Source organism: Bubalus bubalis, chromosome 14 (assembly GCF_019923935.1).
Source record: "Bubalus bubalis isolate 160015118507 breed Murrah chromosome 14, NDDB_SH_1, whole genome shotgun sequence".
In the NCBI taxonomy this organism is placed as follows: domain Eukaryota; kingdom Metazoa; phylum Chordata; class Mammalia; order Artiodactyla; family Bovidae; genus Bubalus; species Bubalus bubalis.
In genome coordinates this window covers 16,548,111-16,575,248 of record NC_059170.1, presented here as the reverse complement: position 1 = coordinate 16,575,248, position 27,138 = coordinate 16,548,111, and the positions used below count along the sequence as shown (strand labels likewise).

General features: G+C 52.8%; 1 protein-coding gene across 1 annotated transcript in view; it reads right to left on the bottom strand.

The window, feature by feature from the left end:
* Positions 1-4,509: 4,509 nt before the first annotated feature.
* KIAA1755 (KIAA1755 ortholog) overlaps positions 4,510-27,138 on the bottom strand; it is a 39,077-nt gene continuing 16,448 nt past the window's right edge. The window contains exons 3-14 of the mRNA XM_006051742.4: positions 24,982-26,326; positions 24,309-24,506; positions 21,311-21,434; positions 18,359-18,452; positions 17,224-17,310; positions 16,008-16,124; positions 13,705-13,803; positions 12,662-12,810; positions 10,805-10,943; positions 9,446-9,568; positions 8,578-8,796; positions 4,510-5,783 (exon numbers count right to left, since the gene is read on the bottom strand). Coding sequence (XP_006051804.4) covers positions 5,082-5,783; positions 8,578-8,796; positions 9,446-9,568; positions 10,805-10,943; positions 12,662-12,810; positions 13,705-13,803; positions 16,008-16,124; positions 17,224-17,310; positions 18,359-18,452; positions 21,311-21,434; positions 24,309-24,506; positions 24,982-26,326 — 3,396 coding nt within the window. The 3' untranslated portion in view covers positions 4,510-5,081. The remainder of the gene's footprint in view (positions 5,784-8,577; positions 8,797-9,445; positions 9,569-10,804; positions 10,944-12,661; positions 12,811-13,704; positions 13,804-16,007; positions 16,125-17,223; positions 17,311-18,358; positions 18,453-21,310; positions 21,435-24,308; positions 24,507-24,981; positions 26,327-27,138) is intronic.

The following is a 27,138-nucleotide window of genomic DNA, read 5'->3' as shown; positions in this document are numbered from 1 at the left end:
AGAGCATGGAGATAGGGTAGTGAGGTGAGGCTAGAGTGACGGGCAGAGGCCTGACCACACAGAACTTTGTAGATCACAGCGATGGGCAGAGTGGGGGTTACCTGGAGTGCCATGGGATGCTGCTGGGCTGTGTTAAGTGGGGACTAGCGTTAGTTTACATTTTGCAAGAAAGTGAAGTCGCTCAGTCGTGTCCAACTCTTTGCGACCCCATGGACAGTAGCCTACCAGGCTCCATGGTCCATGGGATTTTCCAGGCAAGAATAATGGAGTGGCCTGCCATTTCCTTCTTCAGGGGATCTTCCCAACCTAGGGATCAAACCTGGGTCTCCTGCAATGCAGACAGACGCTTTACCGTCTGAGCTACTAGGGAAGCCCTTAGAGGGACATTTTGCAAAGGTCCCTCTAACTTCTGTGCAGAGGGCAGATCAAACGGCCCAAGAGGCTGCAGGAGGACCATTGAGGATACTGTTACAACTGTCCAGGGGAAAGAAGATAAAGGCTGGGATGAGGATGGGAGGATGGAAAGAGAAAGAAGTAGATTAGAGAGAGATGAGGAGGGTGGATCTGGGGACTCTGGGGCAGTTCAAGGACAACTTGTGGTTTCCAGCCAGGGTGCCTGCATGGATGGTACTCAGAGAAGGAGGCAGACTTAGGAGGGTTCCACAGGCCAGATGACGCCCCCTTGCCATCTCTGGTCTTGACCAATCCCCCCATTTCACAGATGGAGACAATAAGGCCTGAGGGAGTGCAGTGGTTCACCCAAATCCCCGTCATGCCCCAGACCACAGGGGTTGGGATCCGGGGGTCCTGTTACCTGGCCAGAGGACTTGTTTATTCTCCAGGGAGCCCACTGGTTCTGGCCTCAGAGAGCTATTTTGCAGCTGGGAGAGGATGGGGTTTTGGGCCTGATGGGTTTGTCCTGGGCTGAAAGCCAGTTCGCAGCTCACAGAGAACAGAACATTGCTGTACCCGGAGGGCGGCCTGTGCTGCCAGCTGCCCTGTCTTGGTCTGATGTGGGTAACTTGAAGACCTGAGGATGTGGGGTGCCCACCTCAGAGTGGCTCACATCTGCTGTCCTGGAGTGGGCATGCACCAGAGCTCAATCCAAATTCTGTGGTTCCCCTTCTCTGGTCCTTCTTTCCCTTGCTGTGTGACCTTGGGCCAGTTGCCTCTCCTCTCCAGTCTTCTCATCCGTAAAATGGAAACATACTAGAGTGTGAATTTCATGCACTCAGGGTGGTAGGGAATATCGGATGCAGAAATGGATAGACAAAAAAACCCAAAAAACCCCCACCACATTGTAAACTGTAAAGTGCCTGAACTTCTATTTGGGCTCAGTCCAACCTGTGCCTCCAGCCACTGCCCAGGGGATTTCTCAGACTTCACAGTCTGGATTTCTCAGCCCTCTGGGGAGGAAAAGACGTAATGTGGAGCTCAAGGATCCCGCGATCTTATTATCCTGGCCCAGCAGGCTTGACACACCCACTGGACAGATGGGGAAACCTGAGAGGCAGCCATCCACTCAGAGTCACCAGTTAAGCCTGAATTCAAAGGCTGGGCTCTCTGATCCAAAGACGAGAAAGATCCTTATCCATTCAGTGACCCAATGGGACAGATGGGGTAAACTGAGGACCAAAAAGGGGAAGCAACCTGCCTGGGGTCATGAAGGCAGCCAACAGGCAGCAGGGCGGAAGGGTCACGTGAGGTCCCTGACTCCCAGGCTGTGCTCCTTCTACCAGCCCTTGCCCACCACTCCTGGAGCTTGCAACGAGTTTCCCATCACACTGGGATAATCACAGTCATGTCACTGGCAGACTTGGGGTTCCTCCTCAGCCCCATTTTCTTCCCACCAGAACAGGCTGCAAACTTTCTTAAGAGAGCCATCAGAGAGATATTGCTCCTCCTCAGCCTCAGAACAGAATTTGAGGATTAGTAGAGAATCTTTTGGGGTGGAGGGGCATACCATGCCTCCTCTATGGGCAGATCAGGGCAAAGTCAATCAATCAGCTCTCTTTGGCTTTCAGGAGACAGCTGGGGATCCAGAATACTAATCAGGGAATCCACATGATTCAGAGAGCAAAAGACTCTTTGGGAATCCGTTGACGTCCTCTGGAGGAATTTCTTCCCTGATTTGTACGGTAATGAAATCAGGGGCTGGGCTTGCTTGGTGCCAGAGTATAACACTACATATCACTTAATGAGCACTTACTAAGGAGCCTTTCTAAGGACCTTCCACATAGTAACTCATTTAATACTCACAGCAAGCCTCTGAGGTCTTGTGATTCTCATTTTAAGGATGAGGACATCAAAGCACAGAAAGGTGGCATAATCTGGCTAAAGACTCACAGCTTGTGATTTATGGAGCCTGGGCAGGAACCCAGTCCATCCATGTGATGGACCACCAAGCCACGCTGCCTTGGATGCTTTTGGAGACCAGAGAAAGTGCCACCTAAAGGGCCAAGTCCCACCCAGCCAAAGCCCCTGGCTGCATGGCAGTGTCCGGGCACAGCAGGACTGCTAAAGAGACAAAGCCCATGGTCACTGCAGAATTAGCAACCAGCCCAGCTTGTCTGAAGATGAGTCTGAAGCATCAGTGCTGTGTCGAGTCCCAGTTTTGCCACTTGCTGTGTGACACTGGGCAAGGCATCACCAAACCTCTCTGAGTCTCAGTTTCCTCCTCAGTAAAATGGGGTGAAATCAATACCAGCTTCGTAGGATTGTTGTGAAAAATTCAACAAGGCCGGCAAAGCTTTTAAAGGGCTTAGCACCAAGCCAGGCACAAAGAAAACAGAGTAAATGTTAACTATTAATATTATTATTAATCATCTTTAAAATTTTTATTTATTTTTTAGCTGTGCTGGAGTCTTTGTTGTTGCATGCAGGATTTTCTCTAATTGTGGCCCTTGGGCTTCTCATTGTGGTGGCTTCTCTTGTTGCTGATCATGGGCTCTAGGACACACGGACTTCAGTACCTATAGCACGAGGGCTTGGTGGTTGCAGTTCCCGGGCTCTAGAGCACAGGCTCAATAGTTATGGTGTACCGGTTTAGCTACATCTTGGCATGTGGGATCCTCCCAGACCAGGGATCGAACCTGTGTCTCTTGCATTGCCTGGCAGATTCTTTACTACCAAGCCACCAGAAAGCCCTACTATTATTAATTACTATATTTCATTTCTGCACCCCTTTCTCTCCTTTGGGCTGCTGTGAATAAACACGTTGTTGGGGTTCGGTTCTTTTTGGAGACAGAGGGATGTACGAGATGGCTTTGGAGACCCTCCCTCCCAAGGTTTCCTGGATTATCCATACCCCTCCTCAGCCCCCCTCAGCCCTAGCAGTAGCTGTAGCCTCTCAGAACTCAGTTTTCATCCTTACACCCCAGGTACCCTGGCTCCCTGCCTGTGGTCCCCACTGGCTGGATGCTGTTGCTATGGCAACAGCATTTTAAGAGCCTTCAGTCCCCCTCTGAGGCAACAGGCATGGATGGAGATGGGCAATCAAATGCCTCCTGCATCCTCAGGGCTGTCTAGACAGAAGGCAGGAGATTGGAATGAAAGATCAAAGCTGGCTTGGGGTTGGGGTGGGGGCACCGGCTCAGGTCTCAGCCCCAGGTGTCTCCCAACAACACCCACACTTCACTGTGTTGCCTGAGCAGTTGGTTACAAATGCAAGTTCCAGCCACCCCGCCCCACGGGTCTGGTTTTGATTATCTGGGGTGGAATCCCCTAGGAAACTGCCTTTGAACAGCTCTGCTTGTGGTTCTCAGGCAGAGAGGCCTCAGACCACTCTTGACGGAATCCTGAGTCCCGGAAGATGCCCAAAGACGTTTTGGGCATTGAGGTTTGTGTGGCTCTCTCTACTGAGATGGCTCTTGAGAAACCCTGTTTGTTCTCTGGTCCTGCCTCCCCAGCTCCTTCTAGAGCCTCATCTTGTGGGAGGACATGTACCCCACCCTCATCCCAGAGCCAGGAAAATTCCAGGGCTAAGCTACCAGAGGCCACCTTGGTGAGGCATCCTAGGACAGACAGGCGCACACTCTTGGGATAATGAAATTCAGGGGAGGCGCCAGCTGGGGTCACTCCAGGCATTGTGAAAGGCTCACTTTCTTCTGGATGCTCTGATCTCAGAGCCTCTTGGGTCTTTTCCCACTGTCTCCTCGCACCACCTGCTGGCTGGGGACGTGGCTCCCTACCACAGCAAAACCTGATGGCACTGGACACCAGAGGCTGTGCCTAGAGAGAGGTGGGGCTTGGGGGTGGGGAGAGTGGACGGTAGGGTCTGAGGACCTGTGCTGGGGAGGGGAAGAAGACAGAGATACAGGAGAAGGAAGGGGTCCTCTCTGGGGTTCCTTGAACTTCAGACTGATGTTCGTATCAGTTGGAGGAGCCAAGTGACAGAGACGCGGCAAACAGTCCACCTCCCTACCCCTCTTTTGTGCACTAACTGGCCTCCAGCAGGTGATTCTTTTTGCTTGAGGCCAGCGGTACCAGCGAATAAATTACACGCGATAATTCCCTTGACAGTATACCCTTTATTCCCTTCCCAGACTCACTCCCCCTGCTCCTTTGCCAGTAGTTCCTGGGATCAAAGCCAAAGAAATGTGCACTCAAATCCTTGTGTAGGGTTTGTTTCCTTGTGGGCCCCTAAGACAAGAAACCACTCCCCTATCTCCCCACCCTGGGTTCCATCATGAGGGCAGCTCTGCCCCTCGTGTTCCAAGGGGAAGCTGGCACACCCCAGAACTCCAGGTGGGCATCTGGCCCGCCTAGGTCAGAGACCTCTGGAAAGGTATGTACCATCAGCTCTTTCCATGACGAGCCTCTGGGGTTTTGGAGCCAATGCCACGCTCCCCCATGTCCTGCCCTGCCCTGCGCTCTCACTATTCTGAATGTGAGAGTCGGGCTTCCCGGAGCTACCTGGGGCCAGGAGCAGGCGCCGGGCTCTCATCCTCCAAGCATGGGCCAAACTCAGTAGCCACGTTCTGAGGGATCGTCCTGGGTTCCCCATCTGTTGCTGGGCTCCACCCTAGGCACTCCCCACACCCCGCCCTCAGGAGCCTGGTGTGATTGACGGGAACTCCCAGCTAGAGGGAAGCAGGGGGACTCGTGTGGGGCGAGTCTTCCAGAGACGTCTGTGAGCCTGTCCCCTCTGAGGAGAAGCTGTCCCCGGCAGACTGGGGGATCTGAGTCTGCCTGGGGAGTCGCTGCCAGGAGAAGAGGGTGGTGAGGAAACGCTCAGGAGTGGGGTCCAAGGGCCCATGGGGGGTTCTGCCTTCATCAGCCTCAACAGCCTGGCCAGCTTCCTGGGTCGGAGGGGCCGCTTGGAAATTTCTGTTCTGTCCGCGCCTGGGGGCCCACGGAGGCCAACGGGATTTGGGCGAACGATCTGAACCCAGTGAGTCCTGGAGGGGCAGGTCCCATCTGCCCTTGGAAGTGACTTCCCCATTCAGGCCCTGGTCCTTGGCGGCCACCCCCCTGAGTTCCGGGCACGTGGGGTGGGCCGGGGAACCCGCTGGGCACGGACAGTGGGCCAGCGCCTTCTTCAGGAGCATCTGGATGTCCTCGTGTCTCGCCTGGGCCTCGTCCCACAGGTCCCGGCCCAGGCCCTCCCGGCTCAGTGAGGCCACCTGCAGCCCCATGGCTGTGAGCTTCTCGGCAGGAAACTCGGATGCCAGGCGCTGCAGGTAGCGGTGGAGACGGCGCTGGTCCCCAGGGCTGGTCCTCTGGGCCTTGCCCAGCCTGAGCTGGGCCATCAGGTCCTGACAGTCCATGTGGAACCAGGTCACCTGGGAGACAAGAAAAGAGGGAGGTGGGGTTTCCGTGAGGATAGGGATGTACTCCCTCTGAGCAGAGAGGAGGCTTCAAGAATGAATCTAGCTAGAGAGAATAAAAATGCCCAATCCATGTTAGGCCCCTCCCCACCCAGCATGGCTGTGGTTCTCTCTGCTGCTGCTGCTGATAACAATACTCCTCTTTCTTCCCCAAGGACCCACCAGAAACAATCCCCAGCACCCCTGAGATCTTTAGGCACAATCTTCCAGACTTAGGGACCAGTAAGGACTCAACCCTCTCTAGGGCTCAGATTCCCCCTCTGTAAAGTGGAGGCTGTGGTAACTAATCATGAAAATTGGGGAGCTGAAAAATGTGGATTCTCGGAGGGTATGAATCCCTTATAAGTGGTGCTGAGGGAGGAGACTGGCTGATATTGATTGAACCACTGACCATCTGCCAGCCTCTGTGCATCTCATGTAGGATCTCACTGAACCAGTGGCCCATTTTACAGAGGAGGAAACTGAGGCTCAGAGACGTGAAGTCACTTGCCTCAGGTCAGGGAGAAGCTGGGATCTGAATTCAACTGTCCCGCCTCAAGAGGGTATCTTGCAAGCACCTCCTTGAACAGGAGAAACTGGCCCAGGTGGGGCCACACCCTTGCAGTTCCACAGGGAGACTGTCAGCCAGACCTGGCCTGGAAGCCCCTTCACTCAGGTCAGGCCCCCTTTGGGGATTCTGCCTGTCCCCACGTCACCCATAAAATGTCTGCAGGCCGCAAAGGAGCCAACACATTTCCAGCAGCTTGTGAAAAACATAATCTTTCTCTCCATTAATTTAGAAGCCGACAGCGAGTCGTTAGGCGGTGGGGACTGGAGAACCATTTTCTCTGAGGAAACCATCCTTCCGCGGATTAAAGGAACTTGTCTGTAGATAAATGGCTTCATATTCGCGGAAGCACACTGAGCTCATGGCTGGGAAAGGGCTCCATAAATCTCCCTTAGCGGTACAATCGTGTTATTATTATTTAGTGCCAAAGCTGCCGCCCGCACGCTCTCCATCTGGGGCTGAGCCCAGCACTGAGCCGTCCGGCTGTCTGTCTGTCTGGGACCAGATATTCCAGGCCAAGCCAGACAGAGGTGGACAGCACCTCAGAAACCATCTTGCCCCACTGCTTATTGTGCGGATTAAAATTCAAAGCCAGAGAGGAGAACAGGGCTGAACACCCAGGCTGAACGCCGAGAGACAGGCCAGGTGGGAATGAAGGTTAAGGCCATCCCCTCCTGTCTTGTATGACCTCCGAAAGACTCTGGGCTCCAGCATGCCCCCCAGCCCTTCTCCCTCCACCAGACTCCTCACTCTTCCTCCATTCACACAACCAATTACTGAGCCTCCTCTGGGTGCTAACCCTGCCCTGGGCACCGTGATAGAACCAGGACCCAGTCGGACCTGGTCCCTGCTGGGGGAGCCCAGCTCACAGTGACAGATAAGGGCGAGGCGAGCAGGTGATGGAGCCACAGGATAAGCTGATTGCAAAGAGCCCCATGAAGTCATCAGCACAGGGTGATGAGAGAGAACGGGGCGGGTGGGGCAGGAGCTGGGGGCTCAGGCAGGACCTCTGTGAGGAAGGGACATACAAGCTGAGACTTACCAAAGGCAAGGAGCCAGCCCGTCAAGGGGAAAAGTTTTCCAGCCTGAGAGAACAGCCAGTGCGAAGGCCTCAGTGCTGGAGCTAGTTTGCTTTCTCCAGAGAAGGTTGATGGGGCTGAAACTGGCTAAATTTAGTAAACAGAGGAGAGAAGCTTCCAGATATCCTTAACCCACGAGGCATTACCCCTCTTCCTCCTGTTGCCCCAGCTCTGCAACAGAGAGGTGGCACGAGATCAAGGTTCTCAGCCTGGTTCTCACCCCATGAAGTTGCCTGCAAAGGTCTACATACGGAGGGAAAGTCTATGACTGATCGGATTCTCAGAAATCCCCAGGCTCCAAAAAGCAATGACAAACCTAGACAGCATATTAAAAAACAGAGATATCACTTTGCTGACAAAGGTCCATATAGTCAAAGCTATGGTTTTTCCAGTGGTCATGTATGGATGTGAGAGTTGGACCATAAAGAAGGCTGAACGCTGAAGAATTGATGCTTTTGAACTGTGGTGCTGGAGAAGACTTTTGAGAGTCCCTTGGATAGTAAAGAAATCAAACCAGTCAATGCTAAAGGAAATCAACCCTGAATATTCATTGGAAGGACTGATGCCAAAGCTGAAGCTCCAATACTTTGACCACCTGATGCAAAGAGCCGACTGACTGGAAAAGACCCTGATGCTGGGAAAGATCGAGGGCAGGAGGACAAGGGGGCGTAGAGGATGAGGTGGTTGGATGGCATCACCGACTCGATGGACATGAGTTTGAGCAAACTCTGGGAGATGGTGAAGGACAGGGAGGCCTGGCGTGCTGCAGTCCATGAGGTCACAAAGATTCTGACACGACTGAGCAACTGAACGACAATAACGTGCCCCTAAACCCATCACTTAAGAAGCAGATGTTTTCCGAGGGTCCTCTGAGAGTTTGTGTCCCTGGGAGGCTCCTGTGTAGTGGGACAAACCGGGTTCAGAGATCAGCTGGACCTGGTTTAGGAGGGTAACTTCATCTTGCAAACCTTGCTTCCCTTTCAGAAAATGCAGCTAACTCTCTTTCCTATGGAAATGACTGTGGAATGAAGAGAGCCTAGCGCTGCGTCTGGCCACTCCTGCCCCCACCCTTCCTCCCAGGTGCTGGCGGGCAGGGGTGGGAGGCCTACACTGGAAGGCTCACCTTCTTGCAGAAGTGGTGCAGGTGGAGCAGTGTCTCCAGGTCTGTGCGTTGCCGCTCAGCCGCCATGTAGAAGTGGGTCAGCTTCGCCTGGAAGGCCCGCTGGGTGAAGGCAAAGGCTGCCAGCTCCGGGAGCTCGGTCCCTCCTGCCTCTCCAGCCCTGGCTGCCGCTGCCAGCTGGGCCGCCTGCTTGCACAGTTCCAGGCCGCGGCGGTACTGGGCCTGAGCGGGGAGGGGAGGGTGTCCACTCAGCTCCAGCCTCTCTACCAAGATATGAGACTTCCTGAGTCTCAGTTTCCTCATCTATAAAATGGGAACCCAGGGTTACTTTGCCCACTGAGACTCTACTTACTGTCACCTTCTTCTGGAAAAATTCCCTGACCCCAGAGTCTGAGTTAGAGGCTTCTTATCTATGTCATCACGGTGTTCCCCTTCTGACTATTTCCCTGTTGCCCCTCCAACCCACCCTCCAAAAAAAAAAAAAAAAAAAAACATGGCCTGGAAATTCCCTGGGGGTTAAAACAGGGGCTGAACTGCCCTGGGCCCCAGGGCCCAGCACATCGAGGAGGCAGACTCCCCCCGCCTCCCAGGCTGATTTAGTAGGGCTAGAGTGGGACTCTGGAATCTGTATTTTAAGAAATCCATCAGGGATTCTGAGACCGGTCATCTTTGGACTTGGTAGTCAGGGAAGGCTTCCTGGAGGAGACAATATCTAAGCCGAGCCCTTTGTGATCCAAGCTGCTTCCCTCACTGTCTCAAGCAGCTTGCTAGTACTTCCCCACCCTCACACTTTTTCCCAGCAGTGCCACCCCCACCCTGCCCTGGTCCTCTCCATCTGCTCCCATCCCATCCCTCAGTCTCAGGAACACACCGCAGCCTGAAGGAAGAAGTCCTCGAACTCTGCGTGGGCTTTCTCCACTGTCTCTAAGCTTCCGTCCTTGGGGGTCAGCACCTGCAGGCACCGGCTTCCTTCCTGCTCCATCCAGTGGCTGACCTGGAGCAGGGAGGGAGGTTTGGATGTGAGGGACTGCTGAGGAAACACCCCTTGGCCAGCCTCCCACTTTCGTGAGAGGCTGAGGTCTTGTCCTCAGTCATTTGGGGGCCCACTGACCTGGCCTGAAACACCCCCCACCCCAATTCTGGAGACATGAGGATTCAATGAGGGACAGATGGGGTAAAATGGCTCTCGATCCCATGAGTCCTGTTCGTATTCTGGGGTGTCTTAAAGGGCACAAACTCACCTACTTTATCCTCACAAAGCCCCGTGTGGCCACTAATTTCATCCCCCATTTAACAGATGAGGAAATCTAGGCACTGAATAGTTAAGTACCTTGTCTAGATCACACCACTACTAAGCGCTGGAGCCGGTACTGGAACCCAGGCCGTCTGGCTCCGGGCACCCTGTGCTCCACGACCCCGAGCATGCAGGGATGTGGTGGCTCTAGGCACCGGCAGTTGGACAGGATGGTGCCCGGTGTGGGCTCCAGGATCAGATCCCCAGGTGTACGACAGCGGCAGGCGACATAACGTCTCCCAGACCCCGTTTCCTCATCAGCAAGTAGGCAAAATCCTAAAGTCTTCCCTGTGTCGCTAGTAAGGGATGAGGCTGAAAAGTGGTGATGGTCACAAAGGCTCCAGCCCAGGGCTTGGGACAAAGCTGGTATTTAAGAAATGCAGCTTCTGGGGGGCTTCCCTGATGGCTCACCAGTAAAGAACCTGCCTGCCAATGCAGGAGACACAGGTTTGATCCCTGGTTGGGGAAGATCCCACGTGCTTCGGAGCAATAAAGCCTGTGCACGACGACTAATGAGCCTGTGCTTTAGAGCCCAGGAGTTGCAGCTACTGAGCCCGGCAAACCTAGAGCCAGCAACAAGAGAAGCCACCATCACGAGACGCCGGTGCGTCGTAACTAGAGAGTAGCTCCCGCTCACCACAACTAGAGAAAAACCCGCACAGCAATGAAGACCTAGCACAGCCAGAAATAAATAAATATACAAAATTATATACATATATAAAAAATGTAGCATCTCGAGTTATGTCCTCAGCCACCAAGCACACTTATGGAGTGCATGTCGTGTGCTCCAAGAACCCCTACCTGGCTCTCCAAGAAGTGCCAACCTGGTATCTTTATACCAGAGCAAAACGCCTGGCTGGGGCGGGGCCTGGAGCGGCAGGAGCCCCACCTCCACCCTCAGGTTCCTGGGCCAGTCTCCTCCTTCCCCTCTCTCACCTGGTGGATGGCAGCTTCCAGGCGGCCCAGACGGACACGGAGCTCCAGCCTTCTCAGGAGGTGGTTGGACACAGTGGCCAGGACGTGCAGCTGCTCATCCACAAGGCTGTACAGGGCGGCAGCTTCTGCCAGATGGCTCCTGGGAGGCCACGGAGGGTGAGCGAAAACCCAAGATGTTGATCCCTTGCCCCCCACTCCCTGCACTCCTGCCCAGCATAGACCTGCCTCCCTAACTCCCTCCAACACTGTGGCCTTGGCCTGGGTGCTTCAGCTGCTGACTTGCTGTGTAACCTTGGGTGGGTCCCCACACCTCTCTGGGTCTCAGCCTCGGCCTTCCGTGGGACTGGGAGGACCAGAGGCCACAGCAGGAAAGCAAATGACCCTGTCTTTCCCTAGGAAGGTAGGAACCGAGGTGGACAGATCTGGGTTCACACCCCAGGCCTGCTACCTTCCAGTAATAGGAGCTTATGCAAATTCCTCACCCTTTCTGGTCTCCGTTTCTTCAGCTATAACAAGTAGGGTAACAGAACCCACCTCACAAGGTGGTTGCGCCCTCCTCTGCCCTAGCGATCCTTTGGAAGGAAAAGGTAAAAAAGGAGAGGGAAGGAGAGTCCATTTTCCTGGAGGGAGCCTCATCTGACCGCAGCTTCCCACGGGTCACTGCCCTTCCACGGAATGGGTGAACGCCCCGGGTGAGTGAACAGGATGGAAAATGCCAGGCTGTCTGGCAAAGGGAGGGAGGAAGTTGGGGGACAGGCAGGAGCTGCAGAACCAACGCGCAGAGTGGCTCACATGGGACCACAGTGCCCCCTGGTGGAGCTGCTGGTGGCCAGCGATCTGGACAGGCCTATGGCGAACCAAAGGGGCCCCGGAGCTCAAACAGGCAGGCAGGGGCGTGCTGGGAAAGGCAGTGCCAGCCCCACCAGGCCATGTGAGGGACAGGGCACCTCCAGGAGCCGCTGCCCAGCGCTCGCATCTGCATGAATCTGTCTGTGGGCGCAGCTCAGGGTGGTGTGTTCAAGACTCTGGGTCAGGCTGCCTGGGTTCATGTCCTGGCTGTGTGACCTTGGCAAGTCATTTATCCTCTCTCAGAGCTCCAGGCTCTTCCACTGTAAAATGAGGACGGTACTAGGATCCACTTTGTGGGTGGGAATTAAACACGTTAACATTCTCGAGGCCCTTAGAACAATGCTGTGCTCATACTAAGTGCTGTTTGAGGTTGGTTAAATAAACAAAACGTTCTTGGAAGCTTATGCAAACTTTGTAATTGTGCTCCTTCTAACAGAGACAAAATTTTTACAATTGCTGGCTGATTTAATTGCTGATTTGCACCCCACCCCATCCCTAACTTTAAGAAAATTGGTACTTTCTAGGAATGTGCACTGTTTGCTCTCTGGTTCTGGACCTTAACACACCATGAAGTTCTCTCAGGCCCCTGCCAGGGCAGGCAGGGCAGTTCGGGGGTTAGTGCTCACGTGGCCTGGCTCTTACTTCTCTTCGCTCAGCCTCAGCATCCATCAGCCAAATAGGAGGAGGCAGGCCTCATGTAATCTTATGAGGAATAAGAGACAAGCTCTTGAAGGCACTCATTCCAGGGTTTAGGTCAGAGATAGTGCTTGGTCTATGATGGTGACCGGAAGCGGGGGAGCTTGTCCTCCAATGTCTGGGCTTAGGAAGACCACAGAGAAGGGACTTGCCGAGGTACAAGCCTCAGCTCGGAATATGGGCACTGCAAACACCCCGTCCTGTACATCCTCGGAGCCCACCCTATGTGACCCCTCAGCAAAGAGGCCCCAGCTCTGAGTCCCAGCCCAGGGAACATAATGTGGTTGGGGAGGAAAAGCCTGGTGCCTGTACCTGACGTCCGGGTTGAAGTTCAGCCTGCTGCCCTCCTGTCTCAGCCTGGCCAGGGTGGCTCCGCCTTCCCGCTGGAGGCTCATCAGGCCTGGGTCCCTTAGCACTGCCTCCATCAGCTCCTTGGACTTGCTCAGACACCTGGAGGCCTCCTGCCAGGGTTGGGAAGTAGCCTAAGGCTCAATTCCCACTCTCCTTCTATAACCTTCCAGGGCTCCCCACACCCTGATCCTACCTGACTCCCCCAGTTGGGCATTCAAGGTCTTACGGAAAGTCCATCCTTTCTATCTCTAAAACATCTCCTCAAACCAACCTTCCTCTCATCACCATGGCAACCTCACTGGTCCAAGCACCATCATCTCTTACTGGGACACCCATCCCAGGGCTCTGCTGATTTCCCCATAGCACCCTGGCTCCCCCTGCAGACTGTTCTCTGTATGGCAACCAGATAGATCTCAAAGGGCCCATATGATCATCCCACTGCTGCTTAGAACTCTCCAGCGGCTTCCCTTCCCATTTAGAATCAAATCCCAACCCAGCTTCTCCCTGATACAGCTGTGGACCCAGAAGGTCTCCTCCCTTTCCCTTACTTTGTTCCACACTGGCCTTCTTGTTCAAATATACCAAGCACAGCCCCGCCTCAGGGCCTTTGAACATGATTGCCCTCTACCTGGAGCACAGTCCCGTTCCTGTTCCCAGGGTTCCATCTCATCCTTCAAGGCTCAGCTTTAATACCCTTCTTCCCCATTATTCTCAATCTTACTTTCATAGCCTTTAGCATCACTTGTAGTGACATGTCCATTTCTGTCTACTTTTTTTTTAATGACCTCTCACACTGCAGGCCATGGAGTGTGCAGGCCATGCACACCCATGAAGGCAGGGACAAGTTGATCTGCCCCAGGCTGGGTCTCCAGGGCGTGACACATATTAACTGCCCAATAAACATCAGCTGAATGAATGAATGAAAACAAAGCCCCTTCACTGAGCCCCTAGTCCATGGAATCGGGGGTGTGTTGTGGTTTCCCCACTTCTGGCCCCTGGCTCACCTGTACCCCTCCAGGGGGCTCACCCTTCTCGAACTCCTTGATGGAAGCCTTTAGCAGGCAGGAGGCCTGGCGAAGGTCAACAAGGAAAGGATCCAGCTTCTGCAGGACAGGAGGCCCAGAGTGGGGGTGTCAGCCTTCAAAGAGGACGCCGGAGGCCCAGAGTGGGGGTGTCAGCCTTCAAAGAGGACGCCGCTCCCCTCCACCCACCAGGAGGACATGCAGGCTGGTGGTTCTCAAACATTAGCTTTATCAGAATCGCCTGGAAAGCCAGTTAAAATCCAGGCTGCAGGACTTCCCTGGTGGGCCAGTGGTTAAGACTTCGCCTTCCAATGTGGGGGATGCAGGTCTGTCTGATCCTTGGTCGGGGAGCTAAGATTCTACATGCCTCTTGGCCAAAAAACCGGAACGTAAACTAGAAGAAATACTGTAACAAATTCAATAAAGAATCTTAAAATGGTCCATATCAAGAGAATTATTTTTTAAAAAATCCAGGCTGTTGAGCCCTCCTACCAAGTTTCTGGTTTAGTTTCTCTGCGGTGGGTCATGAGAGTGTGCATTTCTAACAGGTTCCCAGGTGAGGCTGATGCTACTGGTCCAGGGACACAGTTTGAGAACCACTCATGATGGAAATGAGAGGTGAAAAGACAGAGGACAGGTCTGACCTACTCCCAGGCCACTGGGGATATGGTGGGGAAGGGAACAGTAGGAGGGGTGTAGATGGCAGGGTTGGAGGCCATCCTCTCTGGGTCCCACTTCAGCCTGGCTTTACCACTTGCTAGCTGTGAGGTCTTGGGCAAGTTTCTTAACCTCTCTGTGCCTCCACTTCCTCTGTAAAATGGGAGCACAGTAGTTCCTGCCTTAGAGACTTGTGTGAAGACTAAATGGGCTTATTTGTGCCAGGCACTTAGAATAGCATCCTTAATTATCTTCATTATCAGCTTTATGAAAGTGAAAATGCTAATTGCTCAGTCGTGTACAACTCTTTGCGACCCCATGGACTGTAGCCCACCAGGCTCCTCTCTCTTTGGGATTCTCCAGGCAAGAATACTGAAGCGGGCTGCCATTCCTTTCTCCAGGGGATATTCCTGACCCAGTGATCGAACCCAGGTCTCCTGCACTACAGGCAGATTCTTTACCATTTGAACGACCGGGGAAGCCTCTATAGGCTGGATCTATAGGTAAGATTCTATTTAAAGGGAAGGCATTAAAGCAAAAATATAGTTTAAAAGCCCCTGGATGAACTGGAGATCTCTGGAGAGGGGAACTGGGAGCCTGTGGGACGAGTAGGGTAAGAGATTTTTCAGTTTATACCCTTCTGTACTAATTGAATTTTGAACGTATGGTCTGTTTGAAAATAGATCCAATTAAAAAGAAGAGCGCAGGCCAAAAGCAAGCAAGCAAACGGCCATATGAGACTAGAGACCGGTGGTTCTCTGTGGGGATGGTCTCCCATGCCAAGGGACACAGGGCGATGTCTGGAGACATTTTTGGTTGTCATCATTTGGAGGAAGTTATCATCAGAGTGGGTAGGGTCCAGGGCTGGTACTAATCGTGTGACAGTGTGCAAACAGCTCACCCCCAACATGAATTATCCAGCTCCAAGTAGGAATAGTGCTGAAGTCGAGCTGCCCTGGGCTAGAGAAAGCCCAGGGCTGGCTCTCAGCACTGGTCCTTGAGTGGCTTAAGCCCATAAGCACCTTTGTGTTGTTGCAGAAGTCGTGCCCATCCTGTGCATCCTCATGTGCTAAACCAGGCATGAGATGCCCCCTTGCAGGGTTGGGGTGAGTAGGGACTGAGGTCACATGGGAAAGCAGCAGACCCTTGGCAGTTTCCTTACTTCCTCTCTCTTACAGGAGGGAGCATGCCTGCCTCCCCCACCAGACCCCGAGTTCCCTGAGATGTGTGCATCCACAAAACAGATGCCTATAAATGTATTTGCGGGTATCACTCACTTAGCATGTGGCAGACACCCTTTCTTCTAAGCTCTTTACCCACCTTAACTCAAGTCTCACACTAGCCCCAGGAGGAGGTACTCTTCCTAACCCCCATTCTGTCATTGAGGAAAAGGGCTCAGAGAAGGCGTATAACTTCCCCAAGATCACACAGTAGAGCTGGGGGTGGCAGCCAGGCCTTCAGGCCCCAGAGCCTGAGCTCTTCTTCACTCCACTCTGCACCCTCATTATCAGCGTTTGTTGAATGACTGTTTTTGAACCAGATAAGCTCAGGTGGATCCATGGAACGGGATAGAGAATGGAGAAAGAGAAGGGATGAGGGTGTGGGGTAAAGGCTGTGATGATAGACACCTGGAAGAATTGCACCCACTCGCCATGACAGTAGGGGAAGGGGCCTTCCAAGGCCGTAGGGAGCTGGCTGGGGTCCACGTGGTGGCTCAGGGCCTTCAGTGAGGTCAGCACTTCTACCTGCAGACCAAAACAAAAAACAAAAAACAAAAAAAAAAACACGTCATTCTGAAGAAGGAACTCAATGTAGAGACCAATGTATGAGAAGGTCCTGCCCAGATCCATGCCCCAGCATTTCTCCACCTCCCATGGGTAAGACTGTCCCTGGCTTTAAGAGTTGCTTTCTGGGCAAAGAATTTTCTCTGGAAACTCTGATAAATCAAAGTTGAGAACCAGACCCTGTGTAAGGAATAGCAAATAAACAGCGCTCATACTGCCACTCTCCTAGCCTGTGATGGAGGCAGACATCATTAATCAATCATGGCACTCCTTCCCTCTGAGCTGGGCTCTTTCCAGCACAGTTGTCCAGGCAATCACACAAACCGATTAAAGCTGACCCTTGTCGTGCAACTCCTCTGCAGTCCTGTACCATTTTCTGGAGACCCATGAAGATGTTCTTGGGGATGTTGAGAAAAGTCGCCAAATCCTAACAGTACCCGCTAAGATGTGGAGCAGGGACTAGTTGACTGCTTCTCCCAGGTAGTGAAGCTTGAGGTTTATAGTATAAACAGCTCCAGATACCTAAGCTTGGGATGGGGAGAATTCTGTGGAGTTCTGGAGCCCATTTTTCATCCCTGGTTTTTCAAGTGTGCTCCACGGACCAGCAGTCCCAGCAGCACTTTAAGAACATGCTAGAATGCAGAATCCCAGGCCCAACCCAGAACCACTTAATCAGTACTTGGGGAACCAGTGACTCCCCAAGAAATCTGTAGGCACCCCTGGTGGTTGAGTGGTAAAGAATCTGCCTGCCAATGTAGGGCACACAGGTTCAATCCCTGAGTCGGGAAGATCCCCTGGAGGAGGAAATGGCAACCCATTCCAGTATTCTTGCCTGGAGAATTCCATGGACAGAGGAGCCTGACAGGCTACAGTCCATGAGGTCAGAATCAGACGTGACTGAGCACACTTGCACACCATGGGGGCTGGGCAGGAGCCTTGTAGCATCCAGGCCTCATATCTAATTGACTTGCACTCTATTATTCCAGGGCCACCATTCTTCACCCCAGCTCAGCGCAAGCCCAACTCCTCTGCACCTCAACCGATGCTGCCTTCCCCTTACCTGGATGTCAGGTAATGCCTCCAGCTGGAGAGCTGCCTCCTTCTCCCCCAGGAAGAGCATGGCACGGATGGAGGCTGGGACCAGCGCCTGTCAGAGAGAACCATTTCAGAGCTGATCTGCCTAGGCCCTCACCGAGCCTCCCCTCTAAGATGCGGGCAAATGGGCCACGGGGACAGGGGTAAGGGTTCCGCATGCCTGGGATCCACATGGAAGGGAGGGCTGGGATCCTTATTTGGAGGATGAGTCAAATGATTTATTGGGAGTCATCGGAAGTCAAGGGAACAGCAGGTTCAAGCTGGGTTGCAAACTTTCTGGGTGCCCCGCCCCCTCTGGGTCTCAGTTTCCCTATCCGTAAAGGGAAAAATAGGAGGAGATGGGGTGGAGGTCAGACCACAAGGTGAGCTTATCCCAAAGTTCCATTTATGCTGCTGCCTGTACTGGTGAGTTACGAATCTCCTCCCTGCCCATTCTCAGCTGGTGAGATGTACGTGAGCTAAACCTCAGCCAATCAGTGTACCACAGTGCCCTGACCACAGAGGCTGACTGATGGATGGACACCTGAGCCAATGGGGGCTAAGAAGTTCCTCAAGAAAGCTTTTGCTGGGACTTCTGGGAAAAGAATTGCTCTTTTCTTTTGGATTTAAATGACAGATCATATGAAATTAGAGACGGTGGGGACCACACAGCCAAAAGAGTGGGACCTGGCTGATAATGGCACTCTCCCGGAGGAATGGAGCCAGAAATGGGGAGAGAAACCAGATCCTGGGGACAATATCTGAGCCCCCAAATCAAGTCATACTTGAGGCTGGATTTAATTTCCAGACTGAGTCACATCAACCAATGAATGACCTTTGTCTTTAAGCATGTTTGGGTTGGGGTTTCTTTCGCTGCACGGCATGTGGGATCTTAGTTCCCCAAACAGGAAACGAACCCAAGCCCCCTGCAGCGGAAATACAGAGTCTTACCCACTGGACCACCAGGGAAATCCCCTGGGCTGGGGTTTCTATTATCTACAACTAAGGTTCCCTGCCTGGGGTCCCAGTCCTAGCTCTGAGCATCCCCAGGATCTGTGAATATCCAAAGGCCTCCAGTGCTTCTAAAACTTGGTAGGCTGAGGCTGTCCACTTCCACTCACCTGGGTGGCCTGCAGGGCACTGACCAGACCGGGATGTGGGGGCTGTTTCCTAGCATCAATCACAACTGCCAACCCCTTAGTTTTATCTTCAGGCCTGTGGGTGGTAAACAGAATTGGCAGTCTTATTGGTTGAATCAGGGCCCTCGAAGGGGAAGGACCCAGTGGAAGGTGAGGGAAACTGGCTGCTAGAAACCTGGATACTACTGAACTCTTCATCCTACAAGACAAATTTCCAGTGCCTCCCCAAGCCCCCAACACACACCACTTCCAGGGAGCCCTCCATGATTCTTCTCCAGGCAGAGAATATTGCTCCCTCTTCAGGCCTCCTACAGTACCTCACACAGCTCTCTCAGACACCCTAATAATCATAAACTATATGCTACTAACCCAGTTGCAGTAGGTGAGTCACCCAACCTTCATTCACCCCTTTTGTTGAGGGAGAAGGCTCCTTTTGTTCAAGAATCCAACTTTCTTCCTATAACCACATCCCTTCCTCCCCCAGGGCCTGGATTCTGATTGGTTGAGGCCAACAGCTGACCCAATTCCCCTGGCCAATGATCAGTTTAGATAGGGACCATGTGACATTTTCTGGCCAATGAGATGTGAAGAGATGTTTGTTGGGGACTTCTGGGAAAGACATTTTCTCCATTAAAATGTTCTTACAAAGAGCTATAAGGCAGAGACAAAGACTGCTACATTTCCATATCAGATAAGACATTTTGAGTTGGAGTTTGTTACTTGCAGCCCAAACACCCTCAGCGGTTCACAGTGCTCTTTTCAGTGATTACCTTGGGATTTTCCAAACAGTTTCAATTGTCAGTAAGGATGCTTCACTTCCACCCCTGCTCGTCCTCCAAGAAATGTGTCCAGTGGGTAGGGGGTGGAGCCAGGCAGTCTGTGGTTCCAAGTACCCTGGCCATTCCATCAGACTGGGAAAGTAACCCCCAACTGCCTTCAAGCCTTACAACCACCCAAGTCACAGACCAAAGCCAGAGGTGGCCAGTGTGGGATGTGGAGCTGTGGCAGTCACCTGGGCATGTTGTTTCACCTCTCTGGAAGTCAGTTTCCCAGCTGTAAATGGGGCTAATGATAGTGTAGGCTTCCAGGGGCTGTGATGAGGACTGATGGATTAGAAACAGGGATGTCAATGTCTGCTGTTATCACTGTCGTGAGAGGGGAAACTGAGGTGCTGGGCAGTGACATAGCACACAGTGAGAGGAGGCTCTTGGAGGTGAGGCCAGGGCTCTGACTTCATGTCCTCACCTGCTTCTGGCTGTGCCCATACAGGGAGGGAAGTTCATTTCCACCCCTGCCTCCACTGCCAACCTGGACACCCATAGAGGTCAAGGCCCAATATAGGAGATCAGGGTCCCCAGCATGGCCCAGCACGAAGCCTGTCTCAGGGCAGGTGCCCAGCAATGGTGATTCACAACAGGAATGGAGAGCCAAGCCCAGCATATGAAAACCCCATGCGCAGTGCTAAAGGAAATCCCCAGGTGCAATCCTAAAGGAAATCAGTCCTGAATATTCACTAGAAGCACTGATGCTGAAGCTGAAGCGCCAGTGCTCTGGCCACCTGATGCGAAGAGCCGACTCATTAGAAAAGACCTTTATACTGGGAAAGGTTGAAGGCAGGAGGAGAAGGGGATGACAGAGGATGGGATGGTTGGATGGCATCACCAACTCAATGGACATGAATTTGAGCAAATTCTGGGAGATGGTGAAGGACAGGAAAGTCTGGCGTGCTGCAGTCCACGGGGTCGAAAAGACTCGGACACAAGTGAGCGACTGAAAAACAAATGCGCAGTTCACACTGCACCTCACTTCCCTTTTTGTGATCATGCTTGGTCCTCACAGCCCACTTGGTCATCTCTCTTTTTCAGGGGGCATTTCAGAGAGGCAAAGTTACCACTCCCAGGTCACACAGCAGATTGGTGGGGCGCGGGGGTGGATTCCATCTCCCCTTCAGACCAGAAAAACCACTCCTCTTTGGACAAAGGGTAGAAAAATCTCAGTGGCCAGCAGGTGGCAGCGTTGGCTCCCATGGGGTGGAGTTGGAGGAGGAGGTTCCAAAGGGTCCCATGAGTCCCTCCCCACCCACCCCTGCCTGGGCGCTGCAACTCAGGAAAGATGGAATCTCTTCCCCAGGCAGTCCAACCTGAAGTCTTATGGGAGGTGGAGGGAAGGGGCGGTGGTAGAAATAAGCCTGATCATCACTCATCATCAGTGATGAGTGAGCCTCATCACTCACTCATTCTTTTGCTCTCTCACTTATTCATTCCTTCACCCATTCACCCTTCCCTTCATTTGTTCAACGAATATTTATAATTCAGATCAGTTCAGTTCAGTCTCTCAGTCTGACTCTTTGCGACCCTATGGACTGCAGCATGCCAGGCTTCCCTGTCCATCACCAACTCAATTATCACTTCCTCGGGGAAGCCTTCCCTGATTTCTCAGTTGAAACTAACCGCCCCTCGCCCTTCATTTTACAACAGAGGCTCTCAAAATGTTTTTGCATCCCACCCACATCAGTATCACCAGGAAATTTATTAGAAATACACATCGTCAGGTCTTATGCAGACCAGTCAACTGAACCAGAAACTCTGGAGGTGGGGCCCAACCATCTGTTTTAACAGGCCTCCAGATGGTTCTGATGCCTGTTGAGTTTGAGAACCGCACTGATCTACAATATCCCTGTTTTCTTCACCACGCTAACACTCCTGAGAGCTGCTGGTCCGTGGCTGGTTCCTTGCACACCATCCATCTCCCCCGCCAGCCTGGGAACACCCCAGTGTCAGGGACTATCCTGCTCTTTCGGTCTGTCCTGCTTTCTTCCCATCATCTGGCTCAGGACCAAGAGGATGTGACGTCTCTTCATATGGTACCTGGTGCTGGGCTCTGGACTGAGGGGCCGAGGGGGCATGGGGTGGTCAGGCTGGCCCAGCCCCTTACCTGGGGATGGTGCACAGGTAAGAAAACAGCTTGGTGACCTCCGAGGCCGTGCACCACGGCGCCTCCCAGGGGCCCTTGGTGGTCGACACCAGGAGCAGGGGCCGCCCCGCCCTGTCCCGACCGCCTGGAAGAGAAAGCACACACATGAGCAGTGAGCGCTTTGGTGGAGCCCCTTCTATAGGAACCTGCTCTGTGGCCTCTAGGCTTTGCCTGTACTGGTCCCTCTGTCTGGAATGCCCTTTCTCTTCTCCATCTGAACTCCCATTCATCCCTCAAGACCCAGTTCAAAAACTACTTCTTCAGAAAAGTCATCCCCAAAACCATCCTCCATGCGGAGGCAGCCTCACCCTCCTCTGGGCACCCCTTGCCTGGGGCACCTTGGGCAGAATAGAGCTCACGGAATGAGCTTTGGGGTCACACAGACAGGAATTGAAGTTCCAGTTCTGCACTGACTTGTTCTGAGTCCTTAGACAAGTCAGTGTGTCTCTGAGCCTCAGTTTCCTCATCTGTTAAATGGGGAGAATACAATACTGAGCGGATTAGGCTATTTCAAAGGCTAAATGAAATAGTTCCTGAGAAACATTTAACACAAGACAAGGGCCTCATAAAGAGCAGTTGTAACAGCCGTTATCTCTGTCCTCACTCAGCCCCCGTGTGGTGAGTGTGCATTCCACAGCTGACAGCTCACTATTTACTCTTTTTTTTTTTTTGGCCATACCACGCGGCATGTGGGATCTTCCCTGACCAGGGATTGAACCAGTGCCCCCTGCATGCAGAGTTTGGACCGCAAGGGAAGTCCCACTATTTATTCTTGCAGACATCTAACCATGAGTTCTCCGCAGACTGTTTCCTGTTCCAGGAATCCAGACAGTGTACCCCACGCTCCCCACAAGGGTCAAGAGTCTGAGGCCCAGGGGGTCAGCACAGTCTGTCTACACTGTGGGGAAGGGAAGTCTAGCAGGGGGAAGGAGGCCCTGGCCACTGGAAACTGGGCCTGTCCTGCACTCTGGACTCACAGCCCTGACCCCCAGAGTCACCTCACTCAAGGCCACCCTTCAGTGAGCACGGTCGATTCCGTGCAGGTACAACCCTCCACGGTGTGGAAGTGTGGGAGACCCTTTGTAGCTCATGAAGCCTTCAACAACCTTAACCACCTTCGCAAGTGTTGCCTTACACACAGGTACAACCATCTAGAACACAGAAGGATTGTGAGACTTTGTGAACAATTAACATGGGGACAGGGCTTCCTAGATGGTGCTAGTGGTAAAGAACCCATCTGCCAATGCAGGAAACATAAGAGACGCAGGTTCAATCCCTAGGTAGGGAAGATCCCCTGGAGGAGGGCATGGCAACCCACTCCAGTATTCTTGCCTGGAGAATTCCATGGACGGAGGGGCCTGGCAGGCTGCAGTCCATGGGGTCGCAAAGAGTCAGACACGACTGAAGCAACTTAGCATGAATATAGGAACAAACAGCTTGAGCTTCAACAAAGATGACCAAGAAGACAGACAATGTCCTCCAGGAGTTTTAAAATGACAGAGCAGGGACTGCCCTGGTGGTCCAATGGTTAAGAATCCGCCTTCCAATGCAGGGGACAGGGGCTTGATCCCTGGTTGGGGAACTAAGATCCCACATGCCATGGGCAACTAAACCCCAGCACTGCAACTACTGAGCCCACGTGCTGCAGCTAGAGAGTTGCCCACAACAAAGAACCCACATGCCAGAACGAAGACTCGAGGCAGCCAAATAAATAAGTAAATATTTTTAAAAAGGAAAACAAAACAAAATGACAGATCGGTGTCCCCCCGGATACGTCTGCAGAAATTTAGATGTCTGTGAAATAAAACAGACTTGCAGGACAGTCAGTTCCCAGAAAGCACAGTGGTTTCTCTTGCTTGGAGAACTCTGCACATGCTGTTCTCTCTGCCTGGAACACCATCCCCACCGTTTTACACAGATAACACCTACTCATACTACAGAACTGAGTTTCACATTACTTCCTTCAGGAAGTCTTGCCTGACCTCTCCTCTACCCCAAGCACCCCAGGGGCCTCATCACTCCTCCCAAAGTCCCCTGTAATGCCACATAGTCACATTTTACAGTGAATTATAATAATCTACTGTAATAACCTGTTGAATTTACTCCCAGAATATGCTTCCTGAGAGCAGGCTTGGTTCTCTGCTGAAGCCTCAGTGCCAAGCCCAGGGTCTGACACACAGTAGGTGCTCAATAAATCTTTATTGCAAAGATGAAAAAATGTTAAACAAGAGTGATAACACTCTCAGTACTGGATGACGTTGACACCCCAATCAGACCCCCATTATCAGGTCAGAGCACTCATCCCCCAGAGGCTGTAGTTACAGGCTGTAAATTGGCCCAGAGATGTCCCCTTGTCTGAAGAATTGCCCTCCGCTGAACCAGGTCACGGGTTCACTTGCATCCTCATCCCAGGACCAGCCTGCTGCTGCTGACTCACAGATCCAGGTGTACAACAGGTCAGCCCCTGGACCTTAAGATAGAACAATCTCTGTGATGTAATTCATGCTCCAGAGCTGCCCCACCCTCAGAGAATCAGGTCATATCCTGGCTTAGCTTCTCCCCTGCCTTGCCCTGCCTCCCTCACTCCCCTTCCCCTGAAAGCAACCTTCAGGAAAATAAATCACCACCCCAAGGATCCCTGTCTTAAGCTTTGCTTCTAGGGAACCTGACCTAAGACATTCACCTTGATGGCCTCACTGGAAGTAAGACAGATGGATAGATGGAGGGAGGGAGGGAGGAATGGATAGATGGATGAATGAATACCTAGAAACTGCTTTAACCTCCTTCATTGAAAAGATGAAGAATCTGAGTCCCAGGGAGGCCTGGTCCAGAACACAGGCATCTAGGACCTTCCCTGCTCCCCCACACCCACCAACATCTGAAGATTCTCAGCCACCCCATCCCCACCCCCACCGCTCCCTCCCCTTCACCTCCACTCGCCCCTACAGCCCCTGAGGACCTGGCAGGCATGCTATCCTGGAATGGAATATCTCGACGCTCAGGGCCCCAATCCTGGGCTCAAGTCCTGGGGGGTCCTCGTCCAGAGCGGGGCTTTTTTCTGGAGGGCCGGCAGAAGCTTCTGGGAAGTCAGCCTTTTCCTCAGTCACTGGGTCTGAGTCAGCGTCTAGGCCAGATGTTTCAGTCTGAGTTGTTCCAGCTGCAGATAAACAACAAAGAATATTGCAGAAGATGGATTTTCCCAGGGAAAATGTTTTCTCACATTCTGCCTAACGATAAGCGCTTACAATATCAATCTCCTATGTGGCAGGCATTGTGCTGAGCTCCTTACTACTGGTGTTGTCTTTGAACCTCAAAACAACTCGAGGAGGCAGACGAGATCCTCACTGCACAGACAGGGAGACCTGGCCTTACAGAGGTTAAGTCATTGATCATGGTCACCCACAGTTTATGGCCAAGCTGGGGTATAGACTTAGGCTGTCTCAACACAACCACAGAATCTTGCTCAATTACAGGCTCAAGAGACCTTAAGCTTCTTGACATGCCACCCCATGCTCTAAGCCCCTGAGATGGACCCAGCCCAGATGAATCTCATCCCTGACATCCTACACCACCTTGTCACCTGATCACATCCAGAGAACAGCCCTCTCCAGCTGAGCATGCAGGCATCTTACCTTTCCCTAAGCACTTGGCTCGGTTGGGTTTGGGTGAGTAGAGTGAACACAAGACTTTCCAGGGCCCATCATGCTGGAGTGAGGCTTTCTCTGGGGCCACAGGGGCTTGCCTCTGCCCCTTTAAGAATGAGAATTTGAGCCCAGGAGTGGGCGACCCGGAAGAGGAAGTGTTTCGACCAGGGTTGGTCACAGGTTTGGCAAGTCTCCTATTGTCCTGTTTGGTCCTCTCTTCCATCTTGGTTTTGGAGGCTGGAGCATCAAGAGGAGAAGCTGGGCAGAGCCGGGGAGAGGATGCTTGTTTTGGTCCTGGCTTGAGCTGGACCATGTTCTCTGAGTTTCCCTGAATGCCCTGTGTCTTGGAGGCGGGTGGCTCTTCTGAGCCACCTGTCCCGAGGCCAGACGCACAATGCAGTGGGTTTACAAAGATGCTGAGGTATGGCTCTCGGGGCTGGTGTTCTGAGTCTTGGGTAGGGACTTTATCATTAGCCTTTCTCCTCAAGCCCCAAACACAGGGTTTCTCCCCCAAGCTTTCAGGCTTCTCACAAGCCCATTTTTCCAAGGAAGGCTCTCCATTGGCCCCTGACAGAAGAAGCATCCTTTGAGAGAAAGGGATTTCCTTGGTTCCAGATAGCTCTTCTGGTGCCCCCAAAGGACACCCATTGGGCGTCGCCACCTCTTTACTGGGAGACCCTTCTCTGCTCTCTTGGGAAAAGTCCAGAAGAGCCACATACTCTCCCTCCAGGTCCTGGCTGGCCACACTGTCCACCCTGAAGCCCACCTCCCCAGGTCCAGCTTGCTCCACCTTGATGAGTCCTGGGTACTTGTTCCTGTGTGTCCTGCCCTTGCCCAAACTCCGGACAAGCAGCACCTGCCTGTCTGGGCAGTTGGCCTGGTGCAGCTCTTGAGAGCTGCTCAAATCCAGTGCCTCTAACTGAAGGGACCCCCAGGCTGGGGAGAGGAGATGCACTGCTGGGGGTCTGTCATCCACAAACTCTGGGCTGGTTATCTTGGTCCAGGGCACAGGGGCCATGCCATCTTCTGAAGCTACCAGGCAGTTGTGTAGGGGACTGCCCTCAGAGTCACTGTTGATGGCCTCCAGCCAGGCTTGGGTGAAAAGCAAAGGATAGGACGACTCAGCGACAGGCTTCGTGTCCACTGTGCGGAGGTCCACAGAGAGGCACTTGATCGTGAGGCAGACGGACTGCTCCTCCCGGGGCTCGACTTGGAGGTAGAAGTCACCTTGGCGCAGTAAGAGGGGATTCAGGGGTGCCAGGTGGACCACAACCTCATCCCGCAGGCACAGCGGCCAGCCCTCGTGCAGGAAGAGGCGGTGTGAGTAGGGGGCCTGCAAAGAGGAGGAGACAGCATCAGAGAATCGGGCTCTGAAAGCCCCGCCCACGGGTTTCTTCCTTCCCTCTCCCAGAAGGAACATTGAACAGGTCGAGGACTCAGGTGAGGCAAGAAAGGTGCCTAGGACACAGCATCCAAGGAGGCCCCGCTCTCAGCATCCTGCAAGTCACACAGCCCCGAGAGGAGTGCCTCCTTAAACATTGGGCCCTCCATGCCTCTTGCTCCCCCTAGTCCTGGCCCTGACTTTGAAAATACCAATACTTGCTCACCTACTGGGCCAAGGGAGAAAAGCTCTGAGTGCCAGGCACCAGTTAGCAAGAGCCTTTTCCATGAGGATTGTCCTGCTGGCTGCCTTCTCCTTTCCAACTATCAAAACTCCTCTCAACCCAGTTCAAGTTGAACCCTCCACTTTAGGGCCAGGGAGACATGGGTTCCAAGGTCTGAATTGCTAACTTGTGCAAATGACATAATTTCTTTGAGCCTCAGCTTCCCTATTTGCAAATAGGAATAATGATACGTATTGGTATTATTAGGACTTTCCCATGTGGTAAAGAATTCCCCTGCCAATGCAGGAGATGCAGGTTCAATTCCCGGGTCAGGAAGATCCCCTGGAGGAGGAAATGGCAACCCACTCAGGCACTCTTGCCTGGAAAAATCTCATGGATGGAGGAGCTTGGCTAGCTGCAATCCAGGGAGTCACAAAGAATCAGACACAACTGAGTGACTGAGCTCAGATACCAATACACACATTGGTATTATTGGGTTGGTACGAGGATTAAGTGAGATCATAAATACATGAATGTTTTT